Genomic DNA, 24,079 nt, shown 5'->3' with positions numbered 1-24,079 from the left:
AATTTCCATCAATCAAAAAACACATCAAATTTTGGTAGGTAAAGTTCCACTTAGTGTGGTGAAATGAGATTATTGAATAAAACGAAGTGAGTGCATTCCAACCACCAATCAACACAGGATGTCATTCTACAATGATATGTTAAACGGACTTGTTTAACTTATTATTTAATCGATAAATAAAAGCATAATCGCCATTGAATGGTCATTATTTATTTCAGTATATTTTTTTATGATTAATTAATTTTTAAAAGTTAAAACACTAATTTTATAAATTATTTTTCTTTAAAAATTATTTTAATTTTTTAAAATCAATTAGTTATAAAAAGTTTATCAAATAGTAAATTAAAAATAATACGTTGTTAATATTTTTCTTTTGATAAAGAGATACATCGTCAACGCGAAAAGAGACCCGTTGACGACTGCAATGACCACTATACCCCAGCCAACCTAGAAACATTGGATGCATGTATGATTGTTGATAATGGAATATACCTAAGAGTAAATTATTATTTTAATTTTATTTTTTTAATAAATTTTTTAGTTTCCTCTTTATCATAATAAAAGCTTCAATTTAATAAAAATATTAATGTATACATTAAATATCAACTTAATATGTTAATAATTAATTAAATATTAAAAATTAGATAACGAGTGTCAATGGAGATTAAGACAAATGAGGGAGAAGGTAAGAATTTTAAAATTTTTGTGAGAAGAAATGAATTTAAATGAAAAATTTAACAATATACATTTTTAAAAGTGGACATGTCACTTGTGCATCCGATTAAAATTTAGTGTATTAAATAAGTATTTTTGTTTGATGCCATTAATGTTAGTTAATTATAGCGAATATATAAAATATATTTTAATAAATTAAAGACTAAAATAAACGTGTTATGAAATTAAATATAAATTTATAAAATCTAATAAAATTAGAAATTAAAAATGATGATTTATTCCTTAGTGTGTACTAATCTGGGAAAAGTGTGGGGTCAAAAAGAAAATGATGAGAAGTGTAGAACTTGACCTTAATGGTCTTCGTCTCTACTTGAAATAATTCAATTCTTAGAAGATTTTGTAACCTTAGTTGATGACAATAATACAAAAGATGAGGGTTTCAATTTCCATCTGTGGAGACCCACAATATACTGATCAAAATAAAGAGAGCAGAAACATATATTTCACACCATATATACTTGAATTATGTAGCTGCAACTTTAATAATATACTTGAGCATGTATTTTATATGAGCATTGTTTTCTTCTTTTTTAATAAAACAAAAAACACATCACTATTCATATTTTAGTTATTTTATTTTATTTTATCTAAACAAATCACGAGTATTAAAACAAAAGAAAGAGGTGGCTAGGCCATGTCATATTTGAATGAAATTGAATGACAAGAGTTTTTTATTTGGACAATTTAACACAAAATAAAGCATGAATGATATAACATATTATATTCAAACATCTCTTTTCTCTTACTTCAAATTAAGGGTTTAGAATGATTTTATTTTACAAAAAATATTTTATTATAAAATTTCCTGACATGGGTGCCTTCCTTACATCGTAAAAGCATAATATTTTAGAAAATATAAAGTGATAGAGGAAGATTATGTAGAAGTCAAAATTACCATATACCGTTTTCTAGTAACACTAAAACCAAAAAACCATGTGTATGGATTCTCTCCATTCATTTTCTTTCCATCCTTTCTCCATTCAAAAATTAGACCGTGAGTTGATATCTATCTATCTATCTATCTATAAAATTAATTAATGGCTTAGATCTTGGTCATGGAAGACTGAAAAAAATGTATAGAGAGGATCCAAAGCCAAAATTTTCAAATAAATGTTCTCTCCAAAGTTCAAATTGAGTATGTCCCATCGACTCAACTCAGTTAAATTATTAAACAAAATTTGTGAGTAGTGTAAGTTCAATTTCTTGCAATGTCTTCGTCCCTTTCTCATTCTTTTAACCCCTCTCGTATTTCGCTTTGTAAACCCTAGTGTGAGCTTCCTTTGCACTAAAAAAAAACAATTTCAAAGGATCATGGCATCCATTGTGATTTCCACAATAGCCTTCCAAGTAATCATCATCGGGAATTTAATTTCTGAAAATAATTAATCCAATCTAGACTTTTGTTTTCGAAAAAGGGGCATGTTTTGATTAGAAAAAAGAAAAATGAGTGATGTAAAAAGAAAAGAAAACCCAATTAAAAGCGATCTATGGATAAACAAAATGCTTTCAAAGCCTTGACTCTTGAGACTACCCTACAATTGTGCACAAATTTAAAATTGGACCGCTGGAGTGAATCCTCCCCTTATAGTCTCCACTGGACCACCACAGCACTAACTTTTAAATGTTTTCATGGGGTTGTTTGTGATAGCATAAAACTTACCCTTTATTTTTTTTTCTGGTCAATGCATAAAACTTGCCCTTATGCCGTAGTATTTAAAGAGTTAGCGACTTTTTTTTTTTTTTTTTTTTACTTTTTGGTTACAAAGTAAAAAAGTGTATAACGACTTTGCCAGGGAATTAAGTAGGTTCACATTTTGTCTCCGTCCAAAGGAACATCAACAAATGTGAAAACTTGTATTCAACGTGCCAAGAATTGAAAGAAACACTTTTCAGATCACTTTAATAAGAATCGCTTCACTGCACGCTTCCAAAACTTTCCAACATAACAAAAGCAATACAAACTTAGTAGAAACATCGCCAAAGAAAGATGCACTGATTATATGCAACCATGACGTGGAATTTTCATTAGTTATCAATCGAATTTCGAGAGGATAACACCAAGACAAACGCACACCTCCATCACCACCAATACGGCCAAGCAAGTCCTAAATTGACAAGCCAAGAATAATGGAATAAACATAAACAAAGACGAATATTACCTTGTTTGGAGCAGTCTCAAAGGAGCATCTTTTTTGTTCAACAGTTCTAAAGGAAGATAAATAATAGCTTTTTAACAGGCTAGTTTAGATTCTCATTAAAATGGCGATGGGATATATTAACCAACGTTCTTTAAGTATATCTTTCGCTTGCATTTGACGTTTTTCTTTTATAAATGTCATTCGAGCATGAAGTTGCTGACACTCCTCGAATTGCCATTTACTCAAAATTCAGGCACTCATTTTTACAGTGTTGCTATATAGGAAGTTTTACAGTGTAGTTGCTATATGGGAAGTTGATTTCACCAAGGAATATTGAAGCGAGAAAAAATTATGCCGTCTTCTTACAAGAAACAAAATAAAATATTTTTTTTAGTCTTTATTATAAAAAATAAATGAGAGATTTAAAATACATTAATTATTAAATTTCTTTTATATTTTTTTTATTAGTATCATTAAATATATAAATTACTAACTATACCATTTAATGTTATAAATATTTTTAAAATAAAATTTATATTTATAAAAAACATAACTTATAAAAATAGCTGGAAGGAGTAAGATGCTTGGTAATGTCATAAATCATACTGAACTCCAACATGGGTAGGCAATATACGGGTGAAAAAAGAGTTTCTAAGCAACTTTGATGTCTTAGATTTTTTTGAATTGTATAAAACAGCAGCACAATACATGATAGACCCACCATTTGAAGAGGATAAGTTTACAAAATCTGTTTCCCACATGCGAAGAGACTATTCGTAGGATTTGAATTCATGACCTTCGGGTTTTAAAATACGATATCATCATATTTGTTAGTTTACCCTGTATATGGATAATGGATCCAAAATCAGAAGAGAAATGCTTCTTGTTGTACAAAAAAAGAAAAGGGAAGACATGACTGATAAAATAAAAGGCGTGATAGAAATATTTGTAAAAGGGTTTTTACTTGTGTCTACAAGAATATGGTACACGAATTTGCCATACAAATAACTGAGCTCATGCTTGATAATAGCTTGTTTTAGGAATCAATAACTTTTTTAAAAGTTCTCAAAAATCGAAAAAGAAATCATTTTTTGAAAATAAACAAAATCTATCACTCTATGAATATACAAATAATGAATATTTCTTTCATTCTTTTAGGCTATTGAGTGATTATCAAGTGAAATTTTCTTATGGCTGACAACTGTTGCCTAGAGCATAGCGCCACAAACATAATCATAGTTTTTCAATTCCCTGACATAAATTGTAAAATTATGTATATGGTTCCATTACCATAGTCTATTCTTTTGTTGCTTTCAGCTACTCATCATAAACCCAATTGGCGACACGAGAACGACGACCTACAAATCCTCCTCCGGCAATTTTTGAGTCAAGGAATTGGAGTTGTCTTTTAACCCATGGAGGATCATATTTACTCAGCCACAGAGCTTCACCAGTGTCCTTGTGCTTAAAATCAGGCTGCTTCGGATTTAACTTGCGCTTTCGTTGATCCCACCACTCATTTGGATTGGCAAAAAACACTTGCCAAAGATAAAGCCGATGTTGACCATTTTGCTTGCCAGATTCAGCTATATTTGTTTAAGATGAGAAGAATAAGAACATACATAAGCATAGGAAAAAGCATGAAATTTTGAAAATAAATCAGTTCAAGATCAATGAAGTAACCACAAAAACTACAGAAACAACTCAATCGGGAACGACACAAAATCGCGTTCCCTGGTGTAACCAAAGATACTAGGGAACTTGAAAGCAAGAACAGCATATTCGTCTATCCCAGATTGTAGGTAGCCATACTTCTATGGCTTGAAGTGCATAACAACAACTCGTCTATTAACGATAGTTATCTAAAATGTGATCACTAAATATGCATAAAAATCACATAAAAGATCTTTCTGAGATTCCTTTTCCACTCTACTTGCTAGATTTACTGAGCAGACGTTTGGATGAGTTCATGAGAAACTTTTGATTTTTGAAGCACTTTTTAGCATATTTCAATTAATTCATTGATATAACTCATCAAAATAATTTTTTAAGACTTATTTCAACGTTTCATAATTGAATTTGTCATAAACTTTCATATAATAAGATTTTATTGAATAAGTGATCAACTAAGCTGTCCTAAATCATTATTCGTCTCCCAGAAGTTGATAAATTTATGTCCTTTTTCTCTTTTCTCACTAAAACAAATCTGCACTTGTTTGTGCTAAAACTTTGTTTGTCTAAGAATATGTCTCAACATTATCAATTACTTAGCAACATTCTCCACAACACTAAAACAATAATAACCAAAGAAAAACAAGTGTTCTAAAACATAAGCAACCTGACATACCTTCAACGGATTTCAATTTCTTGAGGTCTTGATAGCCAGGCCTTTGAGCAACAAATTCCAACTCCTTCACCAGTAGCTGTAGAAAAATAAGTGCACAATTTACACACACTAAAAAAAAAAGAGAAAAAACACAACAAAGACATTGATTGTAATTTACTTAGAGCAAAAAATAAAGCAATGAACCTTATAACCCAATCGGAGGTTACCACTGGCATCAGTTTTATTGAAAGACCCCAAACAACCTGAAACATAAATAAAATCATTTGCTTTCAAGTGTTCCCAAGCAAGCTCTGCCACACTGTTCCACATCATCACAAGTACCCTGCCAACAAAAAGCAGATCATAATGTCGTTTTGATCACAACCTCCCAATTAAAGCGATAATAATTAAAATAATTAATTTAAATTAAAAAATAAAAACGCACTGGAAGGAGGAGATATTTGGTTGGTTGGATCTTTGGACCTCCAACACGGTGTGAACTCCAAACCTGCCGGTTTTTGAGTTGACGCGCTTCGGTGCGCGCGTGACCGAGCCAATGAAGCTAGCGGTGTTCTCCAGGTATGGGCTCCACTCAATTATTGCCGGACGCTGGAATTTGAGGGCGTGGCGGTAAACTGCGCTGCAGCCCGGTACGACGTCGTCGAAGGAGTGCGTTACTCTGGGGCGATTGGGAGTGAAGGATGTGGAGAAGGGAAAACAACTTCTAGGGGAAAAAGAGAGAGAAAATAGCGATGGAAATGGAAAGTTTTTATTGAAGAAAAACTGTTTCAGCTTCATAGACTCCGACGGACCATGCCGGTTTCGGCGGTCAAGTTTTCCCGCCGGTCATAAATTTCGCGGGCTCTTTGCTTAGCGACTTTTTGCGGGGTAGCTTCCTGTCTTAAAATTGATAGGGTTTTTACGCATTTCTTTCTCTTCTTTATGTTTTTTATTGGGTTGGGCTTATGAATTGGATAGGATGGCCTTTCAGTGTTGGGCTACAGATTACGTACTGTGGAAGCCCATGAACCAACAAAAACAATAATTAATGTCAGTATCATGTTGTTGACAAAAAAACCAAATGTCAGTGTCATGTTGTTGTGTTGTCAAATTTAATTCTACACTTCAAATAAATTATTTCTGTTTTCAGTTCTCTAATAATTTCTATGCGTAATACACAAGCATGTAGTAAGTTAAAAAAAAAAAATTAGTATTTCTATATGTTTAAAATTAGAATTGATAAAATGAATTAATTTAACAGTGCTAAGAAGTAAGATAGAGTTTAAATATATGTATTTGATTTATATCTCCCCCTTTGCTAATTTTTTACCTATTCATTGTCCATTCAAACAATGGGTAATGTACTTTCCATGAATCCGAGTGAAGGTGTCGGTAGTCGTATTTTGGTATTTGTTTGGACTTTGAAGAAACGAATTGTTCTGCACTTCGGCTTTGAGTGGAGTTGGCTCCTTCTCATCATAATCATATCAACCCATACTAGCTACTAATTGACACTTGACAATCCACATTTAAATATGCATCAATTATCTTTCAAACTCTTACTTTCATTTTATTGAAAAGTAAAATTATACGTTACCATTTGTTTTTATATTTTTATTTGAAAATAATTTTAGCAAAAATAACATCTTTTAGAATTTTGACAAAAAACATTTTTACATTTGTATATAAATATTGTTAAATTAATAGCTCAGTAATAAGTTATGAGCATCTTTATAGTAAAATACTAATTAACGGTTTATAATAGAGTAATGGCAATGGAGTACTGGTCAACCTTGACTCTATCCTTGTCAATTTGTCACCGTCCGTTAATTTCTAATTACGTATAGATTATGAATTGATTATCATGTCATACTCCACATCTCGATCTTTTAATCACGCCAAGTAATTAGTGACAAAATACATTTGACAAAACATGAAATAAGTGGTAAAGTTTTTTACTCAAATCCCTCCCAACCAAGTCCCATTTCAACTATTTAGATATAACTTAAACTCGCTCCGTCCACAAAAATAAGCTTTAACCCAAAGTCAGACCTATGGATTTAGTGAAATGTGCATTATTTCATTAACAAGACATTTTTGGTTGGAAATAAGTAATTCAAACGAACTCCGTAGAAACAACGTAGATGTTTCCGAAGGTGTTTCTATGGCTTTGCAATGTTATAGTTAGACTAATACATTAGCAGAGCCCAATCCTATTGCTACCACTTTCACATGACCACTTTAACAACCACCACTCTCTCAAATGCCTCTTTCTCACAAACCGTTTTCTCCTTCACCGTCGATTGGAACCAACCCAAACGACGGAGATGCCAAAGACGGAAATTGTGATCCGGCGCGGCGGCTCACCAGATTGAGGAAACTCCGGCACCTCAGCGACCAAGACATTGGGTCCTTGTATTCCCCTGAGCTTTTTTCGTTGCCGGGTTCACCTGAGTTATGCCTCAAATCTCGTTGCCGCCGCGGTTTCGACCACCGGTCCTACTCCGCCCCGCCGCAACCGCTGCCACTTCCCGAGTCTCCGTTGACCCGCGGGGCCGAGTCAACTAGCCCCAATTCCGTACATCGCCACCATCCGTGTTCTTCGTTGGAACATCATGGCTTTTCTGTTTGGAGGTAAACATGTATGCTTCATCTTTGAAAATGCGCTAGAATAATGCCTTGCTCGTCTTCTCTTCTCACGACGTTGCAGATAAGATAACGAACAGAAATAAAAAATAAAAATAAAAATGAAAACTTCAGTACAATTCAAATATAGATTTTGAACTCTATTTATTTTAACCAGAGATATAAGAGGAAAAGAAAGATTAAAAAATTGTGATAAATAATGTGACATAATAATAACAATAATAATAATAATAAGAGCTATAAAAAGAGTAAGGTAAAACAAAGGTGAATGTTTCAAATATAAAAATTGGAACCAATTTTTTTTGTCAATAATAGATATAGAAATAAAAAAAATACGATGGATGATCTAATTAAAAAGAAACAGAAACATAAAATAAAATAAATATTAAAAAGATGGGTGTAAAAATATAATTTTTTCTTATGATACTAAATTAGTTTATATGATCGGCCCCTTTTAAGTTTGTATAAGTTGCTTTTTATGATGTAACGAGAGTTTTTACTCAGAAGTTCTAATTTGTAAAAAAAAAAAAAAAAAGCTTCAGTCCCTTCTAGTTAAAAAAGTTATAGCTTAATGAAGACTCAATTAGTCAACAAGGTAATATAAACTATATTTTGAAATATTGAAAAAAAAAAAAAAGTAAGAACGGCGTAGAGTGATTCACTAAGCATGAAAAAAATATTGTTGAATCACGTTTTAATATTCGTTAATGGGGAAGGGTACGAATATGTACACATTTAAATAACAGAACTGTTTTCTGAAGAATTAATGTTATTATTATTATTATTATTACGTTATTTATATGAAATTTGATCATTTGAACTTGTTTTGAATTTGATACGAGCAGATAAAATGCATTACTTGTATATACGATGATTTGGATCCGGTTTTCAGTAATTAGCATTTATATTGTTGATTCATTGCAATAATTTTTCTCCTTGCCAAAACCATCAGAAAGACAGTGAACCATGATGCAATGACAAATACAAAACCTTCACGCAATTTGGATAAATCTTCCTTAGATTCTGCTCTTGCAAATGCAAAACACAATCTTAGAGGCCATATTCCTGCCTCAAATTTCTTAACAGGTGATTGTTTCTCTCCATTCTTATTTTATGCATCGAGAAATGAATATTGGACACCTTTTACCTTCTTAGGTTGTTGCTATTAATGCAGGCAACAATAGTTCATGGAAAACCCCCAGAACAGTCTCTTATAATGATGATTCTGAAAGTAATTGGGACTTGAACTTGAGTGCTTCTACAAAACCCAAAAGTGCCCCAACAAGTGCTGTCTCCAGTCCTATTACTAGTCCATGTAGATCAAGCAAACTAGATAATTTTTTTTATTCTACCACGAATTTGAAAACGTTATCAGGTAAAACTGTTCATAGTGAAAACCATTGTCCTCTTCATTGCCCACTAAGCCTTAATCGTTTCTTTATTGCTAACACTATAGAGGAGGGACCTCAGCATCATAAATTTTTGCACCATGTTGATGCACATCCATTACCTCTTCCTCCTAGAGCCTCATCATCATCATCACAATTACCCATGCTGTATCAATCAAGTGCCATGCATCATGAACATTGGCCTTCGGTGAAGGGTCAATGGCAGAAAGGAAAACTTATTGGACGTGGTACCTTTGGAAGTGTTTTTCATGCAACCAACCTGTATGCATTTCGTTTTAATTGTTCTGCTTCTGGCTACTAGTTCTCAATCAAGTGCTAAAAAAATTATGCCCTTTTTATGTAGTTACTCACGTGCGTTATTGTTTATGTAATAGAGAGACTGGAGCCTCATGTGCCATGAAGGAGGTCGATATAATTCCTGATGATCTTACATCTGCTGAGTGCATCAAACAACTGGAGCAGGTTCTTCCCCTCCATTTTTTTTAAACCTTGTTGAAAAATATGGCTAAGAGAAAATAGTATTGAGTTAATATGGTAAGAATATGAATAATCAACTCCATTTAACACTTTTTTTGCTTGACCCTAAATGTTGCTATAGAATTGACACTGGAGTTAAACACCTACAACTGCAAGTTAACTTCTGTTGTGAATGAGACGTAAAAGCTAATTTGAGTATGATCTCGATCTAAGATTAAGATAAAGAGAGTGTGCTTTAATTATCTATTTATCTGAAATCTCTTACCAATTTAGACTTATAGTTATCATGCTTATACCTTTTAAAACATACCGATGTAAAAATTTTATCATCTAACTTTACTTGAAACATCTGAGGATTATTTTTTTGATCCTTAATCTTTATAATATTAGCAATGGCCTTAACTTGTTTTCATCTTTCCCTCCTATCAATATTTCTTCAATTACTGCTGTGTTTTCAAATCCATTGTTATAAACTTGAAGGGTTAACCTAATGGTGTAAGGTCTGGTTGCGTTTACATGTACGTAATTGATTTATTTAGCAGAAGATCACGCGTTCGAATTTAACCATGTGCAAACTTGTCTCAGGCCAGCCTTAATCACGAACTGTGAGGAGGAATTAGTCTTGTACCCTTTAGACTTAAGACACCCTGTGATTTTTGACTTTGGACTAAAAATAAAATCGATTCTTATTATAATTCCAAATTAACCTGTTACTTCATAAACTATTCAATAATTTTTAAACAGGTCCTTAGGTTTTAAAAGTTAATAATTGAGTCTTTAAACTTATAAATCATTTTTACTTAGGTCCTTGGTTGGACTTACATAGTAGGTATGATCACTGTCAAAGCATAGGACCTATTTAAAATGTTTAAAATAATTAAAAAATTAGGTTGTTAATTTAATTATTTAGTAACTTTTTGAACTATTTAGAATTTTAAATAGATTTCTGTGTTTTAGCGGAATCCTAATGAAAACTAAGATAACCTTAGCCAAAAATCTAACTAAAAATAACTTATTAATTAAAGGACTTAATTAAAAACTTTTAAAGTATAGAGATTTATTTAAAAATTCTTAAATAGTTACAAGAACTAACAGATTAATTTAACCTTCTGATGACTAGTATAAATAAACCAAAGATTGCTTTCAATAGAGAAAAACAAAGTAAGACAAGGGATTGCTTTCCACGACATCCCTTGTTACTAAGATTTATTTTCTGACTTAAAGAAACTAATTTTTGATGTCTATTACACTGGCAGTACAGTTTCTGAATAATTTTGAATTCCAATGCATGTTTCTATACCTATAGATTTTTATATTTCCCTTTTCATTGTGATTTTGTATCACTTTGGCACATTGCCAATTGGATGGTGTTTAGGCTGTTATTCTTAAAAGTTCCTTGTTCCAGGAAATCAAAATTCTCCGTCAACTACGCCACCCCAACATTGTGCAGTATTATGGAAGTGAAATAGTGAGTTAACTGTTGGTTGATAACTTCTTGATCCAAGTGTAATCAATACAACCTAACCAAAATTTTAAGACATTTTTCAGGTTGGCAATCATTTGTACATAAATACGGAGTATGTTCACCCTGGATCAATCAATAAATTTATTCGTGATCATTGTGGAGCTATTACAGAATCTGTGGTTCGCAATTTTACAAGACATATTCTCTCTGGATTAGCCTACTTACACAGTAACAAAACCATCCACAGGTGACAACTATGTTTGATGAAAGGAATCATTATATCTATTTTATTTCTCTAAATAGCCATTTATTATATTTCATAAGAAAATATATTGATAAGCGATGCACAAGCTGAATCTGGCTAAAATGTGACATTATAACATTTAAATTAAAAGATCAAATGATTTTTTTCCCCTTATTTTATATAGTCAATGGTCTACTACAGAACATTTTTCTGTGCCATTGTAACTTTGTTGTATGAATTTTGTTGAAATGGTTGATTTGATTCTTTAGAGATATCAAAGGTGCAAACTTGCTGGTAAATGAATCAGGCATTGTCAAGCTTGCAGATTTCGGGTTGTCGAAAATTGTAAGCTTTTAAATTCTATACTTATATATATATTTGTATGATCTGTGTAGATTGGTAATTAGACTGATATGTAGATATTCTGTTAGTTTATGATGGGGTTGCTAACTGATAAATCCGCTTTTTCCAGTTGATGGGTAATGCATTTGAACTTTCTCTAAAGGGTACTCCTAATTGGATGGCTCCAGAGGTAATTTTTGTGCTTGAATAATCTTTAGTGTTTTGGATGGGTAATGACATGCCCGTTTTGACTCTAATTTGTCCATTTAAGGTTGTGAAAGGTTCCATAAAGAATGAATCCAATCCAGACCTTGTCATGGGCATTGATATATGGAGCTTAGGGTGCACCATCATTGAAATGTTTACGGGCAAACCTCCTTGGAGTGAATCTACAGGGGTAATCACCTTCTTATGCTTGTTTACTCATTATAGTCAAGGCTTGTGCATGTAGTATGTCGGTTCAATATAAAATTAGTAAGAGGCAGAGGAGAATGTTAACCTAAATATACCAAACAGATGGGTAATTTTTTGTGTTAGTTCACCTTTTCACTTCTTTGGGTATGGCTTTACATAATAATTCTCCTTCAAAGAAGAATGACAAACAATTATGCTATACATTTACATTATGTTGCATGCTCCAAGAATTATGACACAATAAATTTGAGTTAAAATAAAGTTTAGACAATTCTTATTTTATCACATTTTCCCCCTTTTTACAGTTCCTTGTTTTTACATTAATACACTGTTTATGCTTATTTCTTATGTAATTGTTAATTTAATAACAAAGTTGTATTTTATTTATCATTAGCCTTCAGCTATGTTCAAGGTACTGCAACAGTCCCCACCTATACCTGAATCTTTATCTTCAGTGGGAAAGGATTTCCTCCAACAATGTTTCCAAAGGGACCCTGCAGATCGACCATCTGCAGCAACGCTTCTTAAGCATGCATTTGTACAAACTTTGCATGATCAAGATGTGTTAGTTCAACCACAACCGTTTTCTATAGGAGGTCCAGGGCAAAGAGTAAGTGCTAATTATACATGATTTGAATCCCTTAATGTGGACCATTACAAGGTCCAACAAGATCATCATGAATCATAATTTATAAACCAGCACTTGCTAGGTTTTAACATGAAAAGAGAGAGAAAAAAAATGGTGTAAGGGTGAGACTCTAATATGTTGTTCAATTGTCGGTGCTATGCAGGATATTTCACCTTATCCTAGAGAAACTTCCAAAATTAGTGGTGGCATAATGCAACCCTCCATGAGTGCACGAATTATTAAAAAAAGTCAGAAACTAATCGGGTATTGTTTCCATCATTATTTGCTGGACCATTTAATTTTGTGCATTATAGTAAATGTTCAAATTGATATGTAATTGTTGGTCTCACTTGGCTTCATTCTTATTGTTTTGCTTTTGATAGTGATACTTCCAAACAAAATAATGCTGATGAGTCTAATCATAAACCTTGTAAACATTCTCATGTTTCTCAAGTCAACAACATTATTCAATCTTCCTTGAAACCTGGTACCCTCAATTACATGTCTGTTACAAAATCCAGAAGCATATCCACCGTCATTGGAATGATCACGCACCTTTGAAGCGTGTCATCAGCTAAGGTTACAGTTGTTGGGTGGATGCAGCTGGAAACAGACTGGCGAAAGAATTTTGCAAAACTTAACATTGCAGGGAATTAGTGTCTTGAAATGTGCTTTATTAGAAGATTTAGAGGTATAGGATATCATAAATATCATGTTCATTTGCAGTGTCTATTTTTTTATTTTTTTATTTTTTTTTTTTTTTGTGCATGATGTTAATAAGGTTCTGTTTAACTTTTTTCCTCAGCCGAGAAATTCACGTGTAAAATATAAGTATATATAAATTTTTCATTTTTTTTACTATCTTTCCTGATTATATATTCGCCGACTATTGTAATCGTTATTGTTGGCTAGTTTGGATCCGATTGTGTTAGGAGTCATTTTTTATTTTAAATTTATCATAGACCCTCAAATAATTGTTTAATGTGTGGGAAATTAAGAGATCATAATAAAATTGCATGTGTTTTTTTTTTTTAATGATTTTATAATATTAAATTTAAGGCATCTCAACGGTAAATAATATGCCAGAATTTTTTTTTTCATTTGATGAAGTTCTGATGTCCTAACTACTAAACAAAATAAACATATGCAAAGTATTAATTCATATTATTTATAGTTGACTTTTTATTTTTTTAATTTATTTATATTACTACTTAATTATTATTGTTAATATTATTATCACCAATAATTATTGTCTTAGTTATTACTACGCTATAATCACTATTAATTTTTATTATTATAGTTATTGTCATCACTACTAATTTATATTTATATTTTTCTTTTCTTCTCCTTCTCTTTTTTTAGACATGTAATTATTATATCAATCACACATTTTTAGACATGTAATATGTCAGTATAAGTTTATTTAAATATGTTAAAATGCAGTAATATGATAAAATATTTATTAATTTTAAAATTATGTAAAATTTTGTAAATTTGATCTCTTTTATAATTTTTTTCTAACATAAAAACTTAGAGTTGTTGATTAGCAAGCAACAAAAGATTTTGAACATGAAGCTGATAAGAAGGAAAAACAATGACTTCTACTGCAGCCCAACATATATTTGAGGGCATCATTCATCTAGTAGTAATGTAGATAAAAGTGCATCTATAATTATTTGGGAAGAACTATTTATGAAGTCCAATTGCTAAGAGGTATGCGATGAAAAAGATTGATTCATTACAGAAAATGATACTCATCATGAGTATGTGAAACTTCTTGAAGGCTTTAAACTTGTTGAAGGCAGAAAAGCCTTCAAGAATAAGGGTGTTCAAGCTTTAAAAAGTCGGTGACGAACTATTGAAATATAAATCTTGCTTAGTTGTGAAAAGTTTGGTATAAGAGTGAATAATAAAACTTTTATGAAATCCTCTTTCAATTTAAAAAAAAGTTTTTATCTAAGTTGTACTCAAACTGGTGGCTAGTTTAAGATCTTGTGCTTGAACAATTGAGTGTAAAAAAAATCCATGGAGATTTAGAGCAAGGGAACAACACAAGATGACTTGAAGAAAGCATACAAATGGTAAATTAACTTCAATTTTTAAATTACATTTTGTATGAATTGAAGGAAGCTTCTCAAACAATGATATAATAAATTTGATTTTTCCATGATGAGTCAAGACACATTATTTTAAAATATATCTCAAAACATTTTTGTGCAACAAATTCATCATTTTTTTTATTATATGTAAACTATACGTCAATAATAAGAGTAAATGTAAAGGTGATTGATGACTTTAAAAATTTGACAAAATTTTGAAATAAAAACTATAGGGTCTACAAAGCAAATCCTAACCATACAAATTTTGTGAGACGAAAATGCTAGAAAAGATATGACTATCACGATAATAACATGTAAATTGAATTTTAGGAAAATTTAATATAAAAAATACAAAACTAGTCAGCACATAATTAACCTAATCACTTCAAACTGAAAAAAAGAGACTATAAGTCAAAAAGAAAAAAGAATTTGTGGCCACTACACCTTACATGAATCTCGGCACATTCTAAACATGTATAGCAACTTTGAATTTAAAAAACAAGACCTTGCATAGCTAGGCACATTCTAAACATGCATGGCAACTTTGCATGTAAAAACCAATACTTGCTGCAATAAAGCTGAACACATTCTTATGGCACATTGTATCTCGACTTTGACAGAAAACACAAGATTTCCTGCGACTTAAAAGGTTAAAAGGAAAATACATACATCTTTTGTAATAGATACCAAATAAGTAACTAAATATAAACTAGTAGTTTAAATTAAAATATTTTATAAATATAACCAACTTTACATTAATGAATCTATGGACGTTAACTTGGTGCGCTCTTAACTCATCGGAAAAGTCATTAATACAAGTTGGTTAATTAAATGCTAAATACTGATATTGTTAACACAATAAAAGTTTCTAACTTTATTATATTTTTCAATATTTTTAATAAATAAAATAATATAAATAATTTATATTGTAATTTTGATAATTCTATGATATCAAAAATAATATTTAATAAATGTAAAAGAAAGAAAAAAGAAAAAATATGTTAAGGCTTTTTAAAATACAAGATTAGCAATTCAGTAAAAATAAATTGAAAATAAAAAATTAAAATTTTATAATTTCAAATATTACATGAATAAATTTTTAAAGATTATTACAATGTAACTAAATAAAATTTTGTTAACTTCATAAATTATTTTTAATTTATTTTAAAAATTATACAACTTATTATGATAAATTATTTTTTATCTTGTTCTAATAATTTTATCATTAATTTATATAATATATTCTCATTTAAAAATGATTTATTAAACAAATACTTAATTAAATACTATTCTTAAACGTACTCTTAATTAGTTACTCTACCAAATTTATTCATCAATTATATATTATTTAAATAAATAAATCTTAAGCTAAAACTAAAAAAAAGGTATCTTATTCATAATCTCAGAAGCATGGGTACAGCATTTTCCATGAAGTACCGGTACCGGGTACACTGTGGGTACGTACCCAAAAACATTTGCAAAAAAAAAAGTTAGGTATAGGAAGTGGGTACTCGGGTACGGAAAATAAATTTTTTTAATTAAAATTTTAGAGTTTTAGGTATTTTTTCTCCAAAAATCTGATTTAGTTGTCTCTTTCTTCTCTCCAATTTTTACATATTAGTACTTCTTTGGGCTTTCACATACCTACAGACTGCATAATGTTTTTTTTCTCCTCTCATCTCAAACTTCAACCATAAGCTTTCATTAGTGAGCGACAAACAATGAACAATAACAACAAATGATAATGATAGCAAGTTTGGTGACCATCTCTTTCGACAATAGCAAGCCACACATATGCTAAAATTTATGTACTTTTATTTTATATATAATTTTTTTTATATTTATTTTATACAATTTTGTGTCTATATATATATATATTTATTTATTTATTTATTATTATTTTAATTGACATAACCGTACCCTATTTTTTTTAGAAAATGCCGCATCCCTTACCCGTGTCCATGCAACATAGTTCATAACTCAATTTGAGTTTAATTACTCTCAAGCGTAAATTTGCACGATTCTTGGTTTATGGTTCAATTAGAGCCCAAATCGTCACGAAAAGTAGAAGATATATATTCCCTCACTTCCCTCGCAGCTACATTCCCCCTCGGTTCTCAAAACTCCAGTCCATAGAGATACTCTCTGGCAAAACTTTTCATAGCTCAGCCACCATCTCTGCCATGCCACAATCACTCTCCGGCAGTGCCAGAGTCAATACGGTGATCGGGACAAAAACTCAATTATTAATTAAAATTGAGACTATTGTTTTAAGTCTTAAACAAAAGCAAATTGTAAGAAATGTCGATATGAAGAGCAACCGGAAAAGACAAAGGGACACAAATTTCCTTAAGAAAAAAGAGAAGAGTGTGCAACATACGTAATGCAGGGCTAAAACACTGGAACTGAAGTTATATATTCCCAAAAAGAATGATACAATCAAAGTCGTTCATTACAAGGGCGCATAACTCAGAACCTTTAGACCTGACAGGGAGCGCCCGACTTTCTACAAAAGTTAATAAACCAATTCTAGCGGCATGCACCAAAATGGATGTGTTAGCTTCCAAAGAAGAATGCTTATTTGGTTGAATTATAATATTCTCTCCTCTTTTGCAAAAAGTAAGGTAAAGATAATTTTTAAAAGCTATCAAATATTATAGACAGTTGATTTTAATAGAACAGTTTAAAATGTATTACAAGAAATCGATTATTTAAGTTAAATTTATGAAAAGGTTAGTAATTTTATATTCTTCTTCTTTCTCAGCTTGTGATAATTATAAGTTGAAAGTTCATATTCTTCATGTTCATTGATACACAATTTATTGGATAATACTCAATACAGTTACCACAAAATATACAGATTTTGAAATCAATAATGTAATTATGCAATCTTCTTTTGAATATCAATTTTCAATTTTTTGTTCTTCTTCTCTTCTTCTTCTTCTTTTGTCTTAATGGTTTTCATCCTTTTTTTATTTGTTTTTCTCCTTTTCTCTCTTTTTCATTCTTATCCCACAAATGATTAGTAAATGGCAGAACTTTTACCCAGAAAAATATAACACTAAATTAAACTAATAAAATGACATGTTTTCTTTCACTTTCTATCTAATCCAATTTAATATTCATGTATGGAATGGAATGCCTTCAGCACATTGTTTATTGATTAGTTGCAAGAGCTACTTTATGAGTACTAAGTCGTTGTTATGTTTATTAACATATTCAAAAAATAGCTTCCAGTTCCATTAGAAGCAGAACAAAAAAAATGCTAAGAGAATCAATTTAAAAGTAGTTACGTAAAAAAAATAACTTTCTACATCAATTCTCTCTATAGAATCAATGTAGAAAGTTTTGTTTTGTTTATTTTAAGAAAAAATAAGTTCTGCATCATTTTTCTGAGAGAACTAAAGTAGAAGTAATTGCGTAAAAAAAATAACTTTCTACGTCAGTTTGTTCTAGAAAACCAATGTAGAAAGTAAGTGCGTAAAAAAAATAACTTTCTACATCAGCTCTCTCCATAGAACCAATGTATAAAATATTTTTTTTAAATACTTGCTGTATCAGTTTATGAGAGAACCAATGTAAAAAGTTGCATTTTTTTAAAAAAAATATATTTTTTCATGTCTTCTGCATTTTTGCTTTTTTTTACAACCATGTTTCATCTTCTTCTTAGCTTTGTCGGAGGTCTTTCCCTTTCTAGTGAGGTGTTTTTTGCCATATCTCAGCGTGTTTTTTGTTATACATATTGAAATCCAACTTTGATTGATAGAGCGGTGCATGTGATTCAGGAAAAATTGTGAGGAAGCCACAAAGAAAGATCACATGTTGAGTTCCAATTTTAGCATTAGCAACAATAACTTTCTTCTTCTCCAAAAAAAACAAAGTTTTCATAACAAAATTGCAGAATAAATAAATGAATTGAACAAAATCATTGTTGGGAACAGGACAAACAAGGAAGATAAAGAAATATCTAATGAAGAGGACAAGGATAATTAGTAAAACTCATTTTCGAGTAAGATTTCATCTTATTTCAGAGTTTTTTTAAAAAAATATATATATATCACTATCAAACCTTAGTTAATTTTATCCAACTAATTTTAAAGTTTCAATAATAAAAAAACTGGGAGTGAAGGAGATTAATAAAAAAGGAGAGAGATAAAAATGGAGGAATTGCATAGAGACTAAGAAGAAATAGACGAAAGAGAAGTAACAATTTACTTATTTATCCTTCATTAACATCTTATTATCCAGTATAGTCATCTGACTATTCTTGATTTTTAACCTTTTCACTAATAAATCTTAACAATTCATTTTCTATCTACAAATATTGACGGTTCAAAGTTAAATCCACTTTACTTATTGAAAATATTTGTGCAAAAAAAAAAAAAGAGGATATTAGAATTCACCTATCAAATTAGCATGTTTTAGTTAAAGTCTGAAAAGCATCGCTCTTATCTAACCAAAAGTAAAAGTCATCACCGGTTGGTTATGGGTGAGTTGGGGTCTAAAATTAGTTAATTGTAATTAACCAAATTACTTAAAAAAAAAACACCCAATTTTGTCTAATTTTTTTCCAAATAATTTAGATTTGAGCCTATTAGGTAGCCCAATAAATCCGCTGGTTAGTTCGATTGGACCTTATGCTGGGCCTTAAAAAATTCAATAAAAATTGTGTTAAGTTAAAATATTATTTCTTTTACTGAAGCTTTATATTGGGCTTTATTAAAAACTTGAGAATAGAAAATTATTTTGTTGAAAAAATATTTATAACAACTTTTTTAAGATAAAAAAATAATTAATATTAGGTTGATTTTAAATTATCATTTCATATAGTTTTTAACCTAATCAGAAAAAATAAAACTGGAAATAAAAATTGTAGTAGGAAAAATTGGATGCATGCTAAAATCTAAATTAAAATAAAAAATAGTTCAAATTATGAATCATTAACATATCTCAATACAATAAAATTAATTGTAAATTACTTTTACAACAATAGACTAATAGCAAGTTGCCAAAAAAATTTAATTAATGAAATATAGAACATTAGTCATACTTATCTATTGTATATAATCAAATTATCCAATAATAACATTCACGAAAAATTCTGATAGCATCCACTCACATATGCCACAAAACTTTAATTTAAAATACACCTATTAATGAAATATAGAGCAATAGTCATATCCACTATATTGATTAAATTATTTAGAAATAACATCCACAAATTATATTTTGATAGTATCTACATATGCAACCTATTTTTCTTATCATAACAAAATATAGTTAGTTTTACTATAATCAGTAGTTCATTAAACCAAATAATAAAAACACAGAACAATATTAACAAAAACTAAAGAATAAAAATCATAACCCTAACCCTAAAAGAATAAAAAGCCAAAAAAAATGCTTACCTTAGTAAAAAGGGAAGTGGGTTGACTGATTGAGAGTAAGAATAGTAAAAAGAAAGAAAGAAACAGTGGTAACAAGAAAGAAAAACAGAGAAGCAAAGAAATTCCAAACCTTAGTAGAGCTCAAAAATAATAAAGAAAGGGTCGGCGCTGCACAGACTAAAGAAAAGAGGGAAAGAAATGTTGCACTCTCAATTAAAACCTAATGACGAGCTGGGCCGGGCCAAAATTTAACATTCACATACTTATTCGGTCGGTTGCGAGTATTGTGATTTCCTAATTTTAAATCCGTCACCAATCATATTTACCAATTTCAATCTGAAAAAATTATTCTACTTAACAAAAACTTGTTAATATATGTTTTTGCCTGGGTGGGTTGTTCAGTTTCATACGGATTGAAGCAGTTTGGTTAGATCTGCACAACCCTAACCAAAAGTCTTGCTTTGTATTTACATAATAAATGTAAGCTTTTTGTTTGTATTTATGTTATTAATAATAAATAGGATCAGCCATGTAACGAAAAAATCAAGCCCACAAGCATCCTCGCTTAATACCACTCTTCAATTAATTGCTCATCCTAAATTGGTTACACCACTAAAGCCTACAGGACTTGCCAGACCTACCCTTCATATAATAGCTTAGAAGTCCGATTTCGGGGGGGAAGGGGGGAGGTCTATGTATTTTAGTGAGTTGTGTCAAGATCTAGTCTTCTTCTGCATTGCATGGGCTTTTTAGTTGATTGCAATTTTTGCTTAGAAAAGTAGACTCTATAGTGGAAGAATAGGAAGAAGAAGAGCATATTTTTATTTGTTCCATATTTTTTCTTTTTCTATGGTTTTTTTAGTGACACTTTAAAAGTATGTATTAATTGTACAATAAAATTTTACAATTTTTTATCACAAATTTGGAATAGTAAGAAAGGAAGAAATAATGAGGTTGTATTTTTATATGCGGAGAGAAATTGTAAAATTCATGCACGAAATAAGGTAAGGATACAAATGAGTATCATGAAGGGGATATACTTCTAAGAAATTGGGTTAATGTTTGCCAAAGGTCTAACTCTAATGATTTTAATGACAAAAATAAAAAATAAAAATGCTAATAATTTTGTTATTTAAATCAATAAAATTACTTACAGGGTTCACAGCTGAAAAACAATATAATCTATTATAAAAGACTATAAAAATCATACTTAATATATTTTACCTAAGATGGGGCAATAATAAGGGAGCAAGGACAACATTCAAAATATTACAATTTTAATAATGGTTAGCTTCATAAAAAATATGACTACAACGAACATAATTCATATCTAAGATCAATGACTTAATTATAAACATCACACAGGGAGTACAATCTTCATTAACTTTTGTTATCAAAAATTAATTTTAAAGCCTCTTTAGAATCACATTCTAAAGTAATATTCATCAAGTCTTTAACTTTAACTAAATAGAATCCAAATATAATAATCCATAACTTTGTCTCTATGGGAGAACACACTCTTATTTTACACATAACCAGCAATGAAATCCTTATTTACTTTACGAATAAGTGCAACCAGCTGAACTCACTCTTATTAAGACTGAACCATCAACATTCAACTTCAAAGACAAAATCATGTATCCTAATAGAAGAACAAGTGCCAAAATCCTTGAGGAAGAAAATCAAATGTGAGGAAAAATGGATTTCTAGTTAATTACATTCTAACTTGACTCATTATTAGTTGATTTTTAGGGTCAAATTAGAGTTGCACCAATTACTGAGACTAGAACTGAAAAAATACACCAATTAGCTTGAGATATTAATTGATTCCAAACTCAAGATGGATAAATACAATTTCTTAACATATGCATGATAGTTTCAGGGGTTGAATGACATCTATGACACAATTTTCATTTGTTAATAATTTATCATGAACAATTTTCACAAGATCAGTTTAATTTTTTCTAGACCAAGCCATTTCCAAACCTGCTTTAAAATATCAACCAGGTGACTAGTAGGACATTGTTCCGTAGATAACATAGAATAAGCATATTTAATAGAAAACTCCTCATCCATGGTTAAAGACCAAATAAATAAATTAGATCTAGCCCCAAAATTAGGAAGAACTATAGTGACTATACGACTACAAATAAAAGAAGACAATAGAAACTTAATTTTGTCTCAATTCCACCCATATAAGAGGCAAACAAACTCACTAGATAATCTAATTCTAACTCAGAAGGGGTGCAAATACTACTAGCAATAAGATTTCTAAAATAAGACACCCAACTATCTATCCAAATTTAATGGACAATCCATCCCTAATTTTCCAATCCTAACATTTATAGAATTTAGGTTAGATCTAAACTATAGTTTTTCAAGTATTAGAAGTCTTATGATTTCTTCTCACAATTAACAATTTACCAAGATGGAATCTATATTTTGTCCTTAGAGTTTAAGTCTATAAAACATTTAAAGATTTAATAAATCTTAGCATCAGTTCATAATGTTAGCAAAGTAAAGTGTATGAATATCCTTAAACCCTAACCTTCTTTCCTTCGTAGGAGCACAATCTTTCGTTAACTAATTAAATGACATTTACTAAACTATAACGAACCCTAAATGAATTGTTTACAAAATTTATTGATATCTTGACAAATAGATAATAGAATAAAATGGGTCTAAAGAAAATAGATAGGAATACTCATTAAACTAGATTGAGTAAGAATAACCTTACCTGCCATAGATAGAAATTTACTTTTCATAATGATAATTGCTTTCTAATATCAATTATACCAACATATGCATTCATATCAGGTATATTAGTAAAGATAGGAATACAAAGATTCTTGTAAAAAATTTAAACTTGTTTTATGCTTAAAACATCACAAATTTGGCCAGACAAACTAGAATCCACGTTGTTAAAGAATAAAATACTAGATTTATTTATATTTACTTGTGTCTAGAGCTAGTACAAGAATTATTTGAGACTTTATTCATGACAAAGACATGTTCAAAGGAGGCTTTAGAAATTAAAATAATGTCATCTTCAAAAAAATAGGTAAGAAATCTTAGGAATGCACTTGTTAATAGAAAAAGAAATCAATTCCACCATATTAACATTATTCCTTCTAAAGTAAGTTAATCTCTCAATACATAAAATAAAAAGATAAGGGGATATAAAGCCTCCTTCCTAATTCCTCTAGATGGAAAAAAAATTCAGAGTAAGTTTCATTCCAATTAACTCACATTAATAAAGAGGAAATACACTAGTAAGTAAGGTTAACAAAATTCCAATTTAACATGTCATAAGTCTTCTTTAAATTAAGTTTTAATATCATAAATCTAACTTGTCTTTAAAGATTCTTAAAGGAATGAACAATTTCTTGCAAGGTAATATCAATCTAATATCAATCTCTTGCCTACCTCGAATGAAACTTCTTTGAATTTCAAAAATCAAATAAGAAATAGAACATTTTAATCTATTCGTTAAGATTTTAGTTATTATTTTACAACTTATATTACATAGAAAAATAGGTCTAAATTAATTAACAAACTTTCGACGATCAAATTTAGGAATTAACGTAATAACAGTTTGGTTAACAATTTTTATATTCTTGGAATTATTAAAAATCTCTTTTTACAAAGTTAAAATTAAAAAGATGAAAAAATTCTCATTGAATTTTGAAAAATTAGCATGCAAACCATCAAACTTAGGAGATTTAAGATTACTAATAGATTTAACCTCTTCAAGAGACATCAAATCATT

The 24,079-nt window shown here is 30.1% G+C and overlaps 2 protein-coding genes across 5 annotated transcripts; one reads left to right on the top strand and one right to left on the bottom strand.

The window, feature by feature from the left end:
- Positions 1 to 3,821: 3,821 nt before the first annotated feature.
- LOC113847856 (protein OSB1, mitochondrial-like) lies at positions 3,822 to 6,124 on the bottom strand. Its single transcript, XM_027477156.1, has 4 exons — positions 5,645 to 6,124; positions 5,404 to 5,542; positions 5,221 to 5,296; positions 3,822 to 4,459 (listed from the first exon to the last, which is right to left on the bottom strand). The coding sequence occupies exons 1-4, from the start codon at positions 5,995 to 5,997 to the stop codon at positions 4,191 to 4,193; spliced, it is 837 nt and encodes a 278-aa protein (XP_027332957.1). The 5' UTR covers positions 5,998 to 6,124; the 3' UTR covers positions 3,822 to 4,190.
- Positions 6,125 to 7,230: 1,106 nt separating this feature from the next.
- LOC113846986 (mitogen-activated protein kinase kinase kinase 5-like) lies at positions 7,231 to 13,708 on the top strand. Of its 4 annotated transcripts, XM_027475793.1 has the most exons (13): positions 7,231 to 7,833; positions 8,798 to 8,931; positions 9,020 to 9,220; positions 9,302 to 9,515; positions 9,629 to 9,716; positions 11,137 to 11,199; positions 11,280 to 11,443; positions 11,710 to 11,785; positions 11,913 to 11,972; positions 12,054 to 12,179; positions 12,591 to 12,806; positions 12,988 to 13,088; positions 13,208 to 13,708. In XM_027475793.1, the coding sequence occupies exons 1-13, from the start codon at positions 7,463 to 7,465 to the stop codon at positions 13,383 to 13,385; spliced, it is 1,992 nt and encodes a 663-aa protein (XP_027331594.1). In that variant the 5' UTR covers positions 7,231 to 7,462; the 3' UTR covers positions 13,386 to 13,708. The 4 variants fall into 4 exon arrangements, with proteins under 4 accessions (XP_027331594.1, XP_027331591.1, XP_027331592.1 ...); XM_027475790.1 differs by having other exon boundaries at positions 9,020 to 9,515; positions 11,710 to 11,788; positions 11,916 to 11,972; positions 13,208 to 13,482; XM_027475791.1 differs by having other exon boundaries at positions 9,020 to 9,515; positions 11,107 to 11,199; positions 11,710 to 11,788; positions 11,916 to 11,972; positions 13,279 to 13,482.
- The last annotated feature ends 10,371 nt before the right edge of the window (positions 13,709 to 24,079 follow it).

This window comes from Abrus precatorius, unplaced genomic scaffold, assembly GCF_003935025.1.
Source record: "Abrus precatorius isolate BTA unplaced genomic scaffold, Abrus_2018 Scaffold8, whole genome shotgun sequence".
Classification (NCBI taxonomy): Eukaryota; Viridiplantae; Streptophyta; class Magnoliopsida; order Fabales; family Fabaceae; genus Abrus; species Abrus precatorius.
The sequence above is the reverse complement of the archived record's forward strand: the minus strand, read 5'-3'. Positions and strand labels throughout refer to the sequence as shown.

Excerpts from the sequence above, each read along its gene's own strand:
- LOC113847856 (XM_027477156.1), bottom strand. The coding sequence starts at position 5,997 with ATGAAGCTGAAACAGTTTTTCTTCAATAAAAACTTTCCATTTCCATCG. Across the intron at positions 5,543-5,644 it reads CCAAATATCTCCTCCTTCCA|GGTACTTGTGATGATGTGGA; the intron begins GTGCGTTTTTAT and ends TTTTGTTGGCAG. Across the intron at positions 4,460-5,220 it reads GAAATTGAAATCCGTTGAAG|CTGAATCTGGCAAGCAAAAT; the intron begins GTATGTCAGGTT and ends AAACAAATATAG.
- LOC113846986 (XM_027475789.1), top strand. The coding sequence starts at position 7,463 with ATGCCTCTTTCTCACAAACCGTTTTCTCCTTCACCGTCGATTGGAACC. Across the intron at positions 11,200-11,279 it reads AGTATTATGGAAGTGAAATA|GTTGGCAATCATTTGTACAT; the intron begins GTGAGTTAACTG and ends GACATTTTTCAG. Across the intron at positions 12,180-12,590 it reads CTTGGAGTGAATCTACAGGG|CCTTCAGCTATGTTCAAGGT; the intron begins GTAATCACCTTC and ends ATTTATCATTAG.